At 38.0% G+C, this 18576-nt stretch overlaps 2 protein-coding genes across 6 annotated transcripts in view; one reads left to right on the top strand and one right to left on the bottom strand.

Moving 5' to 3' along the window:
• ZFAND3 (zinc finger AN1-type containing 3) overlaps positions 1–18576 on the top strand; it is a 331317-nt gene that overhangs the window by 38596 nt on the left and 274145 nt on the right. Inside the window, exon 1 of one of the 5 annotated variants that reach the window (XM_027601468.2) lies at positions 2232–2303. The exons of 3 other annotated variants lie outside the window; for them this stretch is intronic. In XM_027601468.2, coding sequence (XP_027457269.1) covers positions 2275–2303 — 29 coding nt within the window. In that variant the 5' untranslated portion in view covers positions 2232–2274. Of the gene's footprint in view, positions 1–2231; positions 2304–18576 lie in introns of those variants that run through there. One more of the 5 variants, XM_027601471.2, reaches the window with a different exon arrangement.
• Positions 16650–17045, bottom strand: LOC113926501 (60S ribosomal protein L35a). Its single transcript, XM_027601472.1, has one exon. The coding sequence runs from the start codon at positions 17014–17016 to the stop codon at positions 16684–16686; it is 333 nt and encodes a 110-aa protein (XP_027457273.1). The 5' UTR covers positions 17017–17045; the 3' UTR covers positions 16650–16683.

Here is an 18576-nt window from a genome sequence, read left to right as displayed (position 1 = left end):
GTTAATGTTTTAGTGTAGTTGCACATTATTTGCTGTGTTCCTTTGGTAGCTTAATATATTTTTTATTTTGTTTGGATTTTTTTGGTTAATGATTGATTCTTTAAAGCAGCACAGAAACAATAGATATTATACAGTATATGTTGTGGGTAAAGTGTCCAGTATAGGCATCAAAATGAAGTTTGTGATGACTTCTGAAGAATCATTAGAAGCCATTCTAAACATAATTTAGGAAGATCACAAAGCCCAGTGTAACACACTTCTTGGTTTGGCTTATATTCTAGCTCTGGCCGAACCAAAACTAGGCTGTGTGATGTTAGCAAGTTATGTGACTCCCCTGGGACTCTGTTTCCTTACCTCCTAAAGGGAGTTGGAGTGGATAAGCGGGTGTGGGAAAGTTGAAGTTGTTCCCTAGAGAATATATGACAGTGTCTGGAAATATTTTTAGTTGTCACCACTTGGTAGAAAGAAGTGCTAATGGCATTAAGTTGGTAGAGGCCAAGGTACTGCTAAATATCCTACAGTGTAAAGTATAAGAATTACCTGGCAGTGGCTCATTGTTTTGTCTGTTCAAATCTAAACTGTACCTGTTCGCTTCAAGACTTTTTTCTGCTTGGTCCCATGTACTTCCTGATTAAAACCATGCCCCTTCCGCTTTTATCCCAGTGTGGTATCTTTGTCCCCTTATGCACATATCTTGCTTTCTCCAGACTCCTTGCCTTCTCTCCCTTTCTCTCTTTCTGGAATGCCTTCTACTTCCTCCTTATATAATTATTATGTCTTTTTTTAAGATTTTTATTTATTTATTTGTCAGAGAGAGAGAGAGAGCTCACAAGCAGCGGGAGTGGTAGGCAGAGGGAGAAGCAGGCTCCCCGCTGAGCAGGGAGCCCGATGCGGAACTCGATCCCAGGACGCTGGGATCATGACCTGAGCCCAAGGCAGTGGCTTAACCAACTGAGCCACCCAGGCGTCCCTGTGATGTCTCTTAAGACATAATTTTTGTGTTCCCTTAGCATTTGGAATTAATTTAAACTAAATAATCATAGTTTTTTTTACTTAATTTATTTTTTTATAATAATCGTAGTTCTTTAATTTCACAAGTTCTTATGTTTATTTCCTTAACTTGTAAGTTTCTCAGAGGGTTTCTACTCTCTGTAAGCTTTTTTTCTGTAAATATTGTTGAGGGTTTTGGTGCTTTTCGAAACCTGGTGGGCTTAGAAAAGAGTTGTGAGAAGCTGATTGTGATAGGTCAGTAATATCTATTTTGACATGGCCTGCAGATTTCACTTCATTTATATGACTTATATTCACCTTTATTTGTATGACCAGAAATGTTCCAGGTTAGAATTAAGGGGTTCAGTATGAGCTGGTTCATTCGTCGATTCTGCATTTAATACTTAAATGCGGTCCGTCCCGCTGGTGGGACGGGTGGGAAAAGAGGACCTGGTGGGATTGTTTGCTGGGGGACCAGGCTTGGACGGGGTTCCACAGCAGGTGGGCACGGGGGTGACATGAGAACCAGTGGGCACAAACTCGGGGGCATTCAAAGACATCAAGACAGTAGCTCTTTCTGTCCGCGGGTCCTGTCCCTGCGCTTTAGTAAAACCACCTTTTTGCACCAACAAAAAAGAAGACAAGCTGCCTGTTTAAAGTTTTTGCCAAGGATACCTGAGCTTCAAAAAAGGAGCTGGACTTTTTAAACTTCTAGTTTTGCTGTTGTATGTCTTGACCCTGGATTTTAGAACCTAGTTCAAAAACTCTTATGACTAGAATTCAGTAATAGTATGACTAAATAATCTTTTTGGGTTAATGTAGGAACTTTGACCATACTTACAACATTAAGGGAAAATGAGGCCTGAGTTCCAGACAATTTAATTACAAACAGATTGTACTCTAAAAGGGAACTGCTTGTATATAAAATTTGCTTATATAATATGGTTTAGTAAATTTATTTTGTTTCTAAGTCTTAGCTCGTGAGCAGTGTAATAGCTATAAGAGGTAGAAGAAAATACTGAAACCTTTAAGAATCTAAACTATTTTATTAGGCACTTGAAGAAATAAGTAGATTGCATAAGAATTCCTGACGGCCAAAATAAATTATTGAGGGGAAAGACTAATCTTATAACATCTATTGCATTTTCTGATTACAAAAGTGATGTTTGGTCAGGACAGAAAACTCAAACACATAAAATAAGGCCTTTGCCCTATTTTTTAGTGGGCTAGCCCAACTGTAAGTCCACCAGGCAGAGTGAAGACAGATAAAACATTTTCCTGAATATGCTGTCTTTAGGAAGGCATGAATTCAGGTAAGAAGCATATTATTGATTTAATTTCAGAATGTAGTGGAGGGCATATAGGACATTTTTATAAAACCTCCCTCTACTTTTTGGAGGTTCTTGGTGGAGGTAATGGAGGTCCCTAGGTTATGATAATGGATTTTCAAGTTTAGAGAAACATCAATAGTGATTAAAACATTTACTGAATTTTTTGTGTTTGCTAAGCCCCATTCAAATGGTATTGCCATTGTCTCTTCAGCCTTAACAGCTCCATGAGATAGTTTTTAGTAACATTTATTTTATAGATGAGGAAACAGTCTCCGATTTAAGTTACTTGCCCAAGATCAGACAGGGTTGTGCCAGGTGTGTTTGATCCAGAACTCTCTCAATTATATATTCTCTTACGAGGGATACACCTTCAAGGGTTAAAATTTGAAGAGAAGAGATTTTGTCAGTCAAATGAAAGGCAACACCTTTTCTTTCACTCTTGGGTGCCTGCAGTGACTTAATGTAAAATATGGGTTGCATTTCGAAATGAGACAGCATATGTAAAACTTTATGTGATATGAATATACACCGTGAATGTATTTTGTAATTATGGCTGCCTCACTCTTTGAGGAATAACTAGGAAGACTTCTTTCTGGATAGAAACTTTGTAAAATAATGACATTGTTCGTATTGAGGCTTAATACTGCATTATACTCTTCTGAACTCTTGAAATTGCACACAGGATGATCCGTAATGCTCTGTCTTTTCCTCTCTTCCTCTTTTAGACCTAGTCCTTTCCTGTGTAAACCTTGGTATTTGTTCCCTTTCTTTTCTTTTTTTTTTTTCCCCTCTGTTGGCTCCCTTGCATGGATCCATGTTACTCTGTTTTCTGTGCACCTGATAGTCCATTTCGAGCTATGCCAGATAATCTGCTTCTTTCAATATTCAACACATTTAGTTTTTTCTTTCTGCTTTGGATCACACTGAAAACTCCACCTGTTCAGTGAAGCAAACGCCACTTGCTTTCACTTTCCCTTATCTCCCTGTCAGGGACATCCTTCACCCCCACATGCATACTGTTTGTACTTAGGTTGTCTGTTCTGAATTCCTTAGAGCACGATCTGATTTTGTTCTTTTGACAGCCTTGCATTATGTTCACCGTGTAATGCCTTTGTACTTTGCCAGTAATGAAATATACATATTTTTAATTTGTTTATATGTAATAGTTTTGTGAGGATATATTTAATATTAATTAATATGGTGAATACTGTACCTAAAATGCGATCCATGGTTATAACTGTCCTTTTTACATGTTTGGACAACTGTATTAGAAAATCCAGAATAATGGAGTAATAAAGATAGTCCATTTTTAAATGTCCTTCAAAATAATCTGATTAGGATAAATATTGTTTATTAACAATATTTTGTTCACTTTTTTTTTTAAGATTTTATTTATTTGACAGAGCGAGAGAGCACAAGCTGGGGGAGCGGTAGAAGGAGAGGGAGAAGCAGGCTTCCACAGAGCAGGGATCCCGATGCGGGGCTTAATCCCCAGGACCCTGGGATCATGACCTGAGCCGAAGGCAGGTGCTTAACCATCTGAGCCACCCAGGCGCCCCTAAAACTGTTGACTTGTTAAGGGTAAAATACTGCTGGGTTTTGTGGAAACATGTAAAAGAATAGTCATGATAAAAACTCTAGTTCTTGTATTGGGGAGACAGATACTTTTTACAAGTGAATCTAAAGAAAACACTGTGGAAATAGTGTAAATAAATATTCAAACCATGTGGGAATAAAGGTCTTTAAAAAACAAAATTATAGCCCAGCAATTTCAAATAATATTTAGCATGAGGTGAATTGTGTCACTATAGGTTGGACTGAATCTCAAAAGTTCATTGAAATGATGTGTGATTTATAGAACAAACTAAATATATTGAGGGGTCACTGAGTAATGTCATCAGTTGGAGAATCTTCTTGAAGGAGATGAGTTGTCAAACAGCTCAGGACTATTATAGGTTACTGTGATGAGGGAGAATTTTATGTAATGCGAAGGGTCTGTCCTCCACTTTACCTGCTCCTGCTACCAGAGGAGTGTACTGTAGTGTTGGTGTGGTTTGTGTGAAGGCACGGCTGTCCAGTGACCAGGTCCCTGTGTGTGATGAGTAAATGTGTTGGTGTGTCTAGAGAAGTAGTTTGGTTGTGTTAGATAGACTTTTTTTTAGCTTCCTGCAGAGGAGATACACCTTCAGGCATGGGGCTTTAGTAAGAGACACAGGCAGTAGTACAGGGTATTGTTTGCTTGTTATGTGTGCATTCACTCAGGACCCTAGCAATTTCCAGGCTAGAGGATATGAAGTAATCCTCATGGAGAGCTTAGAATCCCTTGGAGTACTGCCTAAACTCTGGTGACCTGCCACCTTTGTGCCCTAGTGTATATGGGAGGGTCTGTTTGGATAGATTTGTCACCCTTCCATGTGCATTTACCCCTGTCAGGCCAGGTTTGACTCTAGGTGTCCATTTAGTTCATGGCTGCCTTAGGCTGGAACACCAGTTCCTAATTTAGTCTGGCACAACTAGAATTGTAGGGTCATCTTCACTGATAGACACAGGCAACTTTAAGCTGGAAGAGCCTCTTGGGGCACTTTTCCTGGGGGAAGGATGGTAAATTGTAGATCCTGAGGGCTTCTCATAGGAGTGCCAAGATGTGGGGAAGAGTTAGATTTGAAGTGCACAAAGGTTTGAGTAAGACTGGAAACAAAACAAACCTCCATTTGAACAGATTGTGGAGTGTTACCACTTTGAAATCTGTCCTTCCAGCTCATGAAAGAGGAGGGTAGTTTTTTCTTAAAAAATTTTAGTTTGCAAATATATAACAAAAGCCTACATTCCCACCTAGATGACTAAAAGGTGGGGGCATTGATTATAGAACACATCCTGTTATGTATTTATATTTGTTGAACTTTAATGTTACGTATTGCTGTCCAACTTTTCAAACGTTGTATATTTAATATTTGCTGGGTATGAAACCTCTTTGTTAAACCAGGTAAAGAAAAAGTATAAAAGGTTAAGCTGTTGTTTTAGAACAGTCCTTTGTGTAGTGCTTTGAAGACCAATGTATTTATTCCTTGAAGAGCTATTAATGCATAATCGGCTCTTTTGTATTTACAGTGCTTGACTACAAGTATAATTTTTGAGTTTGCCAGTGATTGCACTGTCATTTCTTTGGACTGGAAGAGCTAAAAAAAGAACAGATACGCAACCAGGGTCAGCATTGGGCAAATTTCATTGACTTTAGTCCTAGGTCTACAATCGTAAAGATGATGTACCTTTTTACCAACCTCTCCCCATATCCCCCACCACCAAGTGCCTGGCAACCATTCTCTGTTTCTATGAATCTTTGTTTTATTTTTTTTTGTTTTTAAGATTCTTTTTTTTTTTTTTTTTTAGAAAGGAAACTCCAGGTAGCACTTTTATTTATTTATTTATTTATTTATTTATTTATTTATTTATTTGACAGAGAGAGAGAGAGACAGCGAGAGAGGGAACACAAGCAGGGGGAGTGGGAGAGGGAGAAGCAGGCTCCCCGCCGAGCAGGGAGCCCGATGCGGGGCTCGACCCCAGGACCCCGGGATCATGACCTGAGCTGAAGGCTGACGGTTAACGACTGAGCCACCCAGGCACCCCTTTGTTTTTAAGATTCTACATATAAGTGATGCCATGCAGTATTTGCCTTTGTCTGGCTTATTTCACTTAACAAAATGCCCTCGGGGTCTATCCATGTTGTTGCAAATGACAGAATTAATTTACTTTTCTCAAGGCTGAATAATAATCCATTGTACATATATGCCATATCTTCTTTATCCATTTGTCCACTGATGGACATTTAGGTTGTTTCCGTATTTTGACTATTGTGAATAATACTTCAGTGAAGGAGTACAGGTATCTCTTTGATAATCCTGTTTTCATTTCATTTGGATATATCCAGAAATGGGATTGCTGGATCATAAGGTACTTCTGTTTTTAGTTTTTTGAGGAACCACCATACTATTGTCAGTAGTGGCTGCACCAATTTACATTCCCTTCAGTAGTGGCTGCACCAATTTACATTCCCTTCAGTAGTGCACAAGGGTTCCATTTTCTTCACATCCTGGCCAAAACTTTTTATCTCTTGTCTTTTTTTTTTTTTAAGATTTATTTATTTATTTAACAGAGAGAGAGCGAGAGCAGGAACACAAGCAGGGGGGAGAGGGAGAGGGAGAAGCAGGCCTCGCGCCGAGCAGGGAGCCCGATGCGGGGGACTTGATCCCAGGACGCCCGGATCATGACCTGAGCCGAAGGCAGACGCTTAAGGACTGAGTTACCCAGGCGCCCTATCTTTTGTCTTTTTGAAGATAGTCATTCTAACAGTTGTGAGGTGATATCTCATTGTGGTTTTGATTAGCATTTGCAATTTTGATTTGCAAACATTTTTTTCCATTTATAGATTGCCTTTTCATTTTGTTGATGGTTTTCTTTGCAGAAGCTTTTTGGTTTGATGTCCTTCTTATAGGGTGTCCAACTTATTGGAGTATAATTGTTTTTATACCTATTGATAAAATAATTCCTGTGCCTTTGGGAGCAGGTGGGCCACATTTCCAGTACACAGCAAGACCTGTTGTGATGCAAAGAGCTTTTTGACTTTGGAGCCAGAAAGCCCAAGTTAACATCTTGTTCCTATCACTTGTTAGCTATGTTACCTTGAATAAGACAACCTCTCTGCATTTCAGTTCCCTTAACTTTAAAACGGGCATGTTACCTGCTTTTCAGAAGGGTTGTTGTAAGAATCAAATATGGTACTGTATGCAGAAGTACTTTTTAAGCAGAACAGAGAAAATTGGGGCATTACATTTCAGTTCTTTCCATTAGTTCCTTTTATTAAAGACTGACTGACAATCATGACTCACTTTTGGTTAGAGTAATTTTATCTGACTATTCTATGTTTTGCAATCAGAATTTCCTATTGTTGATCCCCCTGTTATACTCCCTTTCCTCCATACCATTTGTAGCCATGCTTATCTCTAGTTATCAGTAGAGAATACTGCTGCTTAAATTGTGTCTCAGAAATATATATAATTTCCAGGGCCTTAACTATTTTCTGATAAATCTTATGGTCACAGATTAAAAATGAGGTTTGCTTACTGGGGAGGGTCATGATAGGAGCAGCCTGGAGACCAGCAGATGAGGCTTTGGGATGAACAATAGATGAAGACTGAATTGATGAGTGGGTGCTGGGCTCATAAGACCGGCCTTGTAACTTCAGTTTGGATAACAGTTTAGAAAGTAGCAGCTTTTCTCCATTATCACTTGAATTTTTTTTTTTTTTAAGATTTTATTTGTTTATTTGACAGAGAGAGACACACAGCGAGAGAGGGAACACAAGCAGGGGGAGAGGGAGAGGGAGAAGCAGGCTTCCCGCTGAGCAGGGCCCCGATGTGGGGCTCCGTCCCAGGACCCCGGGATCATGACCTGAGCCGAAGGCAGACGCTTAACGACTGAGCCACCCAGGTGCCCCTGTCATTTGAATTGTGATTAATATTGATTTCTTTTTCTGTCTGTAAAAAAGATGTATGTTTAATTTTTTGCCAAAAGAACTCAAGAAGTGACAGTTTTATGGAGTATTTATATGATATAGAAATAGTATTATAAAATATGACTTACATATGGGCTCCACTGACTTTTTATGGTTAATATTCAGGAGTTTAATTAAAAAAGAAATTCCAGAATTTAAAAAGTTTGTTGGCCTTAGATATTTTGTGATTTAGTGTAAGTGAGCTTGAACTCCCCCTGCTGGCTGACTCTTTAGAAATACAACGAATTAGAGAAAAAAACCCTAATTTTGAGCTGAGATTATCTGTCAAAGTTTATATTCTCTGTAGAAGTGGCTAATGTTAGAGGAGGTGTCATTTTGAGTAAGGAATTGATTGCATTTTGCCTTTCCTTGCTTGTAACTTGTTTGCAGTGGTATTTAATGCACAGAGGATATTAATTTAGTTTTTTTTTTAAGGTAAACTAGATTTTATATCATGTGTCATACATTTACTCTTCTGGGTTCTCAAGAGCCACCTCATGAGCTACCTCTTTGACCCAGTCTTTTTCCATACAGAACAGCTTGTGATTTCTGTGCCTTTATTTGGTCGTTCACTCATACGACATTTATTTACTGAATGTTGTTTTAGTATCTGTAAAGCACTGATAGGTGTTGAAGTAGATGTGGAAGGGTGAGAAGATACTCAATGAAGGTTTTGAGCTTCTCCTTTGCTTGAGATCGGTACTAAATGCCAATGAAATATTAGGTAAATTCAGAGCAACATCTTGTTAAATAGCATGGTGAATGTTACAGGTAGTGAACAGTTGAATATTAAAGTTGATGTAGTGTGGTACAGATAAGACAGACATCAAGAGTGACTTGAAAAAGACTGAAGAATGGAAGTGGTTTGGATAGGCAGAGGGGAGAGGAGGGCAGGCTTTCTAGGCAGAGGGGACATCATGACAAAAGGCATGAGTGGGATATTAGTGTCATTTATTTAGGGTACAGTGAAAAGCACTGTGTCAGGAGCTTCACATACTTTTTGATTTAATCCTTGTGTTAATTTTCTGATGTGGTGTGACTCTACATTTCAAAGATGAAGTAAGTAAGATTTATAGGGGTTAAAGCTATTATTAGCATTTCCATTCACAAGTTATGGAAGTTCTAGGATTTTTATCTTGTGTATAAATAAAGGGTGCAGATGAAGTCTCTGCTTTTCTGGCTGTAACTAAAGATCTCTTAGTGAAAGGGCCATGGAGCGTAGGTATTATACTGTGTGATTTTTCAGCCTCCAGCATTTATTTAGAAATATTTCTTAATAGGCATTAGGTATGGGTAACTAGAGCTTTATTCTAATATTTCACTGTTTTAGATTTTGTTAAAGCTTTATTGAAATAATGGTAGTAGGGACAGAAAATAGTTGTATGTGTTCTGCTTTGTACACCCTCTCTCCCCACCAGTGTCACTGGTGGAAATAGGAAAATTGATCCATGGCACTCTTTCTTGTTGAGTCTGGATCTGGCCCTGGAATAATTTTGTTTTTTAAATACTCTCAAGGGAATGGCATAAGAGTATTTTATGTGATTTTAATTTTATTCTTTAAGTTAATACTTGAAACTTTGTATTGATGTTCTATTTTGGTGTTATTGTTGAAAAGTTTTAGCTTTCACAGATTTTTCCATCAAGTTTAGCTAAAATTATTTCTCAGACATACTTTCAAATGGGTAAGCAGTCGCAGCTTTGATTATAACAACTGCCTAGCTAGGGCTGGGCATTCATCCAACATTCCATTAGATGGATGACATACAGTACACTCACTGAGGGCGGGGGATTCTCTAGATTACTGAGGACTGAGGTAGAGGGTCTTATACTTTCCCAGGTGATTAAAGGTAAATGCTTACTAGGTTTATGAAGTTGATGAAATGTACTTTGATCAATTTTAAGACTAGGGACAACTTAAAAGTTCTCTTGAATTTAAATTAAAAAATTAAATATTTTGTATGATTTCGTTTTGCATTCACATATATAGACATTTGCCCTTAATGTTCTTAACAGACAACATTTTCCATAATAGTACACTTTTCTGGGCATCTAAGATAAGCAAAATGATGGTTTCTTAATATGAGAACTGTTTAGTAGTTACCATAATTCTACATGGGAAGGATTGTAGATTTTGCAAGATTCTTCCTTATGGGACATGATGAGGAATGATTAGGAGAGGAGATATAGTAGATTGTCAAGTATATCATGTCTCTGTTGAACAGCCCTTTAAAAAAATTTAATTGAGGGTGCCTGGGTGGTTCAGATGGTTAAGCATCTGCCTTTGGCTCAGGTCATGATCCCAGGGTCCTGGGATCGAGTCCCGCATTGGGCTCCCTGCCCAGCGGGGAGCCTGCTTCTCCCTCTGCCTCTCTCTCTCTTTGTCTCTTATGAGTAAATAAATAAAATCTTAAAAAAAATTTAATCGAAATATAATTGACACATGACATTGTATTCGTTTTAGATGTGTGACATAATGATTTGATAAATGTTTACGTTGTGAAATGATTACCACAATAAGTTTACCATCTATCACCACACTTAGTTACAAATTTTTTTTTATGATGACAACTTTTAAGATCTACTTTCTTAGCAGCTTTTCACTTACACAATACACTGTTGTTATTTATAGTCACCATGCTGTACATTACATGCCCAGAACTTAGTGATCTTAAACTGGAAGTTTGTACCTTTTGTCCCCCTTCATCCATTTTGCCCATCCTCCCTACCTGCCACCTCTGGCAGCCACCAATTTGTTCTCTGTATTTATGAATTGGGTTTTTTTTTCTTCTTTAGATTCCACATCTAAGTGAGATCAGTATAGTATTTGTCTTTCTCTGTGTGGCTTATTTCACTTAGCATACTGCCTTCAAGGTCCATCTGTGTTGTCTCCAATGGCAGGATTTCCCTCTTTATCATGACTGAATAATAATAAATGTGTATATATAACACATTTTCTGTATCCAGTCATCCAGTGATAGGTCATTTCCATGTATTGGCCATTTTAAGTAATGCTGCAATGAACTTGGGAGTGCTTATTTCTTTTCAAGATAGTGATTTGGGGGTGGGGTGCCTGGGTGGCTCGGTTGGGTGACCGCCTTTGGCTCAGATCATGACCCCAGGACCCAGGGGTCATGGGATTGAGCCCCACATTTGGCTCCCTGCTCCTCAGGGAGCCTGCTTCTCCCTCTCCCTCTGCCTGCCACTCCCCCTGCTTGTGTGCACACTCTCTCACTGTCAAATAAATAAATAAATAAAAACTTAAAAAAAAAAAAAAAAAGATGGTTTTCTGTTACCTTCAGATAAATACCCAGAAGTGGAGTTGCTGATCATATGGTAGGTTTTTTTTTTTAATTTTATTTATTTATTTGACAGAGAGCGTGCGTGCATAAGCAGGGGGAGCAGCAGAGGGAGAGGGAGAAGCAGGCTCCCAGCTGAGCAAGGAGCCCAAAGAGGGGCTTGATCGCAGGACCCTGGGATCATGACCTGAGCCTAAGGCAGACGCTTAACAGCTGAGCCACCCAGGTGCCCTGGTAGTTTTATTTTTAATGTTCTGAGGAACCTCCATACTGTTTTCCATAGTGGCTGCACCAATTTACATTTCTACCAACAGCGCACGAGGGTTGAACAGCCTTTTTTATATGAGGACCAATTCAAGAAAATCATACACACACACATATATATAAAATAAGACTTGTCAACATTTCACATATTTATAATTTTTTTCTGTTGAAATTATGCTTTTTACTTTTTATTTGTTTTTAAATTATTTTTACTATTATTATTTTTAGGTGGCGGGGGGGAAGAGAATCGTAGGTCGTGGAGCCCAATGCGGGGCCCAGTCTCACAACCCTGAGATCATGACCTAAGCAGAAACTGAGAGTCAGACACTTAACTGACTGGCGGCCTGCAATTATACTTTTTTTTTTTTAAAGATTTTATTTATTTATTTGACAGAGAGAGACACAGCGAGAGAGGGAACACAAGCAGGGGGAGTGGGAGAGGGAGAAGCAGGCTTTCCGTGGAGCAGGGAGCCCATTGCGGGGCTCGATCCCAGGACCCTGGGATCATGACCTGAGGTGAACGCAGTTGCTTAATGACTCAGCCACCCAGGCGCCCCTGCAATTATGCTTTTTAAACTCAGATGCAACAATACCTGTAATTGCAATTAAGCATTCTCTTCGCCTTAACTATGGAATTTCCCTTTTTGCTGAAAATTTAGAAACTGCCTATTTCACATGCACTGTAAGATTTGTAATGCTGTATCTTTGAATGGATTTTATGTGAAATTTAACTATGGGTTGGGGTTGTGGTTTGAGCAGTTGGAGTGGGGAAAGAGTTCAGCTGCAGACTAGGGACACAAAGGACAATTTCTTAGAGGTTCATAGTGCTGAGGAAGCAGGAGGAAAGGGTGTTGCCATTGGGAGCAGAGAATAGGACTGGGTCACAGGGAATGTGGTCCATAGACAGGTTTGCGGGTATAATAGTGGGTGCAAAAGTTTCTTTACTCAGATTATGAAACTGGGAATGGGGCTTTCACCTTTCAGTGTTCCTGAGTCTCTGGCTGATTTACTTAATTTCTGGTCTGTGTGCCTCAGTGTCCTATCTCTTCTGGCAACTTCTGTCTGTTTTAAGGTGGCAGCTCCTAACTTTATCCTTGAGATAGCAGCAGCTGTGCCAGCCCCAGGCTGATGGTGAGATGGTTGGTTGGAATCATTCAGCTAGAGGCAAGCTTTAAAAAAAAAAACCTGTGTGTCAGAAGGTGATTGGTTAAGCTTATCATTCTTTGAACGTTTTAAATTTCTTCTCGTAATTAGACTCAAGGGTGATATTGTGAAGTTAGGAATTTTGGTTTGTAGTTCGCTCAACATTGTACATGATGTCGTACTTGAGGGAATTCTAAATTACCTTGTTAACTCCCTTTTTTGCTTAGGTGATTAATAAGAAGAGAATGAAATTTAAAAAGGACTTCTTATTTTTAAAGATACTGTCTAAACATTTTTGAATTCTTGGAATTAAAGAGAAGTTTGAAGTTACACTATTGGCTTATCCATAAAATAGTCATGAGAAAGCTATTTATCCGAGATACTGGTGCACTCTTCTTGGTGTACTGTATTATCCAGTGAACTTTGAGTTTTCTATGTCACTTGAAGAAAAGAGGTCCTTATTTTTACTTCAGTCGCTGTAAATGTCAGTGAGAGATAGCTCTGTGGTCACTGACTTTCAACAGTAGTAAGGTCAGATAAAAAATTCACCAGGCCTTTTAGGAGCTTGTGTATAAAGGGCACTGTGTTATGAAATATATGGGTTCCTGTATAGGAACCTTGGGATGCTCACACTGAAGACAACTGCATTTAGGGAGAAGGCTTATTTTATCTTAATTGTTTAATGTTTTGTCTTGGATAAATGATGACTCAGAGTCGAATATTCACCTTTAGGGAACACAAAAACGAAAGAGGATGCATAGAAATGACTGGCCTATAGGTAGCTGATTGGCAAAGCTACTTTAAAGAAAAATCTTTTTTTTTTTTTTGTAGTTCTGTTAGTAGATTATTTCAAGGGAGTTGGATTTCACTGTGTGCTTCTTTGAAGTGAAGTGCATGTTGTACAGTGAAGAATCAAGTCCAACCTCATTGTGGAACTTGCTGGCTGTGGCTGTATCACAGATGGAAAGGTGTGGTGTTGAGACAGCATTCATATTTTCCTGCATGAGAGATTCATATGAATCAGAAACTCAGAAGTGGCCATGTCACTCTGGTTTCTCTGTTAAGTTGCTCAATTAAGGCATTCTCAAGTAGTGGATTGGAGATACAAATTTAACTAAGACCTTGAGTTAGCTGTTTATCTCCTGCATTTTAGACCTATGAAGGGAAAGACTACAGACCAGTGGTTGTGCTCTTTCCTCTGTCACAGCCATTCTGAGGAAGGGGGATTTGAGGTTCTTTTTAATGTGGATTTTAGAATTATTTATTCCATGTTAGTGTTACTTGTCCTATTTTATCAACTAATGAAATATCGTTGTCTTGAGTGTCTTACTATTTGCTATAATTAAACAAATGGCATTGCTAGAAAACGTAAAGAATTACCACACCAGGGACCAGCAGCACTCAATCTTTGACAAGGATACCAAAGTATGGTTTGTGGTAGAGACTAATTGTTTATTGTGAAATGAGCCTGATGATATTTAAATACCATATTTAAATATATTTTTAAAAAATAACATAAGGCCTTAGTTAAATTTGTATCTCCAACCCACTACCTGAGAATGCCTTAATTGAGCAACTTAACAGAGAAACCAGAGTGACATGGCCACTTCCGAGTTTCTGATTCATATGAATCTCTCATGCAGGAAAATATGAATGCTGAATCCCTCTGCCTGCTGCTGCCCCTGCTTGTGCTCTCTCTCTCTGTCAAATAAATAAGATCTTACAAAAATATACTTAAAAAAATAAATGTACAATTGACCCTCAGACAGTGTGGAGGTAGGAGTGCCCAACCCCATGCAGTCAGAAATCCACACGTGACTTTTGACTTCCCAGAAACTTAACTAATTGCCTACTGTTGACTGAAAGCCTTACTGATAACATAAGAGTCATTTAACACATATTCTGTATCTGCTTTATATAGTGTACTCTTACAATAATATAAACAAGATGCTAGGAAAATCATGAGAAAATACATTTACAGTACTATACTGTATTTATTGAAAAAAATCTACATTAGTGGACCCATGCAGTTCAAACACATTTGGTTCAAGGGTCAACTATTTTTTCTGCACACTAGTAATAAACAGATAATGAAATTATGAACATAATTCCATTTATTACATCAAGATCAATAAAACGTTTGGGTTTAAATTTAACAAAAGTGCTAAGACTTGTACAGTGAAACTATACAACATCACGGAGAAAAATTAAAGAACTAAATGGAGGACGGTATTGCTAAGAAAGTAGAACTCTCCAAACTGATTTATCTTATCAAAATTTGACTGGCTTTTTGAAGAAATTGACAAGCAGGTCCTAAAACTCATTTAGAGATTCAAGGGACCCAGACAGCCAAAACAGTCTTGAAAAAAAATGATAGTAAAGAAACTGGATGACTCACACCTCCTGATTTCAAAACATACTATAAAGCTACAATGATTAAGACAGTATGGTCGTAGCAGTTACATATATGATCAGTGGAATTCAGAGTCCAAAACTAAACTCGCTCATTTATGTTCAATTAGTCTTTGACTAAAGTGCCAGGACAATTCAATGGGGGAATGAATAGTCTTTTTTTTTTTTTTTTTTAAAGATTTTATTTATTTATTTGACAGAGAGAGAGAGAGAGAGCGAGAGCAGGAACACAAGTAGGGGGAGTGGGAGAGGGAGAAGCAGGCCTCCCGCTGAGCAGGGAGCTCGATGCGGGGCTCGATCCCAGGACCCTGGATCACGACCTGAGCCGAAGGCAGGCGCTTAACGACTGAGCCACCCAGGCGCCCCTGAATAGTCTTTTCAACAAATGGCACTGGGATGATTATATTGGGCCTACCCAGATAATCTGCTCATCTCAAGATCCTTAATCATATCTGCAAATTTCCTTTTGCTATGTAAAGTAACATGTTCACAGGTTCTGGGGATTACGATTGGCTATTTTTGCATAATCATCATTTGTCCTTCCACAGTTCCTGACCTGAGGGAGAAAGTATTTAGTACTTTAACACTAAATGTGATGTTAGCTGTGGGTTTTTCATAGATGCCCCTTATCAGAGTGAGGAAGTTCCCTTCTACATTTACTTTGTTGAGTTTTTATCATGAAAGAGTGTTGGATTTTGTTAGAAACTTTTCCCTTGTCTATTGAGATTGTATGGTTTTTGTCCTTTAGTCTATTAATATGGTGTATTTACATGAATTGATTTTTAGGTGTTAAATATTGCTGTCCTGGGATAAATCCCACTGTCATAGTGTATAATGGTTTTTTGGTGGATTTGGTTTGCGAGTATTTTATTGAAGATCTTTGTATTAGTAGTCCTAGGGATAAGCTGTAGCTTTCTTTCATTTTGATGTCTTCACTTAGTTTTGGGCTCAGGGTAATACTGTCCTCATAGCATGAATTGGGATATGTTCCCTTCTCTTCTGTTTTTTGGGGGGAAAAGTTTCTGAAAAATTGGTAATATTTTTAAAATGTTTGGTAGAATTCACAAGTGAAGCCATTTGGGCCTGGCTTTTCTCTGGGAAAGAATTTGATCTTTTTACTTGTAGATCTATTTTAGATTTTTTTTTTCTTGTGCTAGTTTGGGTAGTGTCTTCCTAGGAATTGGTCCATTTCATCTAGATTACCCAACTTGTTGGCATAAATAAAAAATTAGTATTCCTTTATAATCCATTTTATTTCTGTAAGGTGGGTAGTGATGTCCTTTCATTCCTGTTTTAGTAATTTGATTATTCTCTCTACTTGGTCATTTAGCTAAAGGTTTGACATTTAAAAAAAAGTCTTTTCAAGGAACCACTTTTTGATTTTGTTGATTTTTCTCTATTTTCTTTTCTCTGCTGCATTGGTTTTGCTCTAATCATTATATTTCCTTCCTTCTGTTTGCTTTGGGTTTAGTTTCATTTGCTGTTCTTTTTTGTGTCTTAAGGTGAAAGATTAGGTTATATGGATTTGAGATGGTTCCTTTTTTTTTCTTTTTGATCTTTTTCCCTTTTTAATATAGTCATTTACAGTTAACTTTTTTCTCTAAGAATTGATCTGGCTGTATCTCAGAACTTTCTTTCTTTCTTCTTTTTTTTTTTTTTTTTTTTACAAATCTACACCTTTATTTACTTTTCATTAAATTTAAATCCTTGAGGGGTACAGCATCACACGGATTCTGTGGCCAATGGCTTTAGCAGGAAGGTTGCTTCGGAATTTGGCACGAACCATGCCACTGTTTCCATGAGCACGAGTTACTTTTCCCCAGATTACTCTGGTTTTGTTTGGTTTGCCACCAGGAGTCACTGTGTTGTTCTTTGCTTTGTATACGTAAGCACATCTCTTGCCTAGATAGAATTCCGTTTCATCTCGAGCATAAACACCTTCGATTTTAAGAAGAGCTGTGTGCTCCCTCTGGTTCCGGAGACCCCGCTTATAGCCAGCAAAAATGGCCTTGGACCACAGCCTTCCAGACATTATTTGGCATTTTAGGAGTCCTGTTCCCAGCAGGCTACACTTATTTGCAACCAGAGTTCAGCAACAAGAGCTCTGTATCTCAGAACTTTTGATAGGTTTTCATTTTCATTCATCTCAAAGTATTTTTTTTTTGTGTGAGTTCTTTTTTGACCTGTTGGTTATTAGGAGTGTGCTATTCAATTTTTTAAAAGTCATGCATGTTTTAAGAAATTAAGAGAATATGTGGGAAATATAATATAAATAAAATATATAAATAAGTATATAATACATATTATATATAAATATAAATATTTATAATATATAAATAAAATACAAAATTTTATATTTTACCACATACTTAACATTTTCTCTTTTTCAGTTTTCTTTTTTTGTTTTGAAGATCAGAATTTCCATCTTGTATCATTTGCCTTCTGCTAATAAGTAAACTTCCTTTAGTATTTCTTTTTCTTTTTTTTAAAGATTTATTTATTTGAGAGAGAATATTAGTACGTGGAGGGAGGGAGGGAGGGGCAGAGGGACAGGGAAAGGGAATCCCAAGCAGATTCTGTTCAGTGCCCTGAGACCCTGACCTGAACAAATCAAGAGTCAGATACTCAACCGACTAAGCCACCCAGGTGCTGTCCCTCCTTTAGTATTTCTTATATTGTAGGTTTGCTGGTGATGAATTCTCTTAGCTTTTGTTTTGCTGAAAATATTTTTATTTTGTCTTCATTCTTGAAGGATATTTTTGCTGAATATAGAATTCTGGGTTGTCAAGAGTTTTTTTCTTTTAGCACTTAAAAAATGCCCCTTCTGTCTTTTGACCTCCATTATTTTTTATGAGAAGTCACCAGTAATTCATATTACTGTTTTCTTACATGTGATTTGTCATTTTTTATCTGGTTGTTTTAATAATTTTCTTTTTGTTTTTGGTTGTTGGCAGTTTGATTATGATGTACGCAGGTATTTTCTGTTTGTCCTGCTTGTGGTTCACTGAGCTCCCAGCATCTGCACATTTCCATCTTATACTACATTTGGGAAATTTCAGCCATTATTTCTTTGAAATTTTTTTCTGTTCCATTCTCTCTCATTTCTAATTATGGGATTCCAGTTATACTTATGCATACATTTAGATCTTTGATTTTTACTACATATCACGTATGACTGTTCAGTTTTCTCATTGTTGTTTTTTCCTCTCTTGTTTGGATTAGATAATTGCCATTGGTCTTCAGGTGCACTGACTCTGTTAGCTAGCCCTCTTGCTCAGCTATAGACCCCAAAAATTAAAACCAGAAATAGACAAGATAGACAAGACTGTTAATTCATGCTCTAAGTAAAACCCATTGTGCTTATTTCTTACTCTTTTTTGAGGCATTGGTGAAGATACTTTGCAGTGACTGAGAAGGTCCCAGCTGCCAGACCAGAAAAGCCCTGATAGCAGTAGAATGCCCAGAAGACCACATCCTGTGCATCCCCTTCCTTACCCATGATGCACACACTGACCCCACCCATGGTCACGTACCCTCTGCCTGCTCTCTTGCACGAACCCCTTGGAACCTCTCCTGTAAACCTCTAGGTGTC

This window comes from Zalophus californianus, chromosome 7 (genome assembly GCF_009762305.2).
Source record: "Zalophus californianus isolate mZalCal1 chromosome 7, mZalCal1.pri.v2, whole genome shotgun sequence".
Lineage (NCBI taxonomy): Eukaryota > Metazoa > Chordata > Mammalia > Carnivora > Otariidae > Zalophus > Zalophus californianus.
The sequence above is the reverse complement of the archived record's forward strand: the minus strand, read 5'-3'. Positions and strand labels throughout refer to the sequence as shown.

Coding starts and splice junctions, on each gene's coding strand:
- LOC113926501 (XM_027601472.1), bottom strand. CDS start 17,016: ATGTCTGGAAGGCTGTGGTCCAAGGCCATTTTTGCTGGCTATAAGCGG.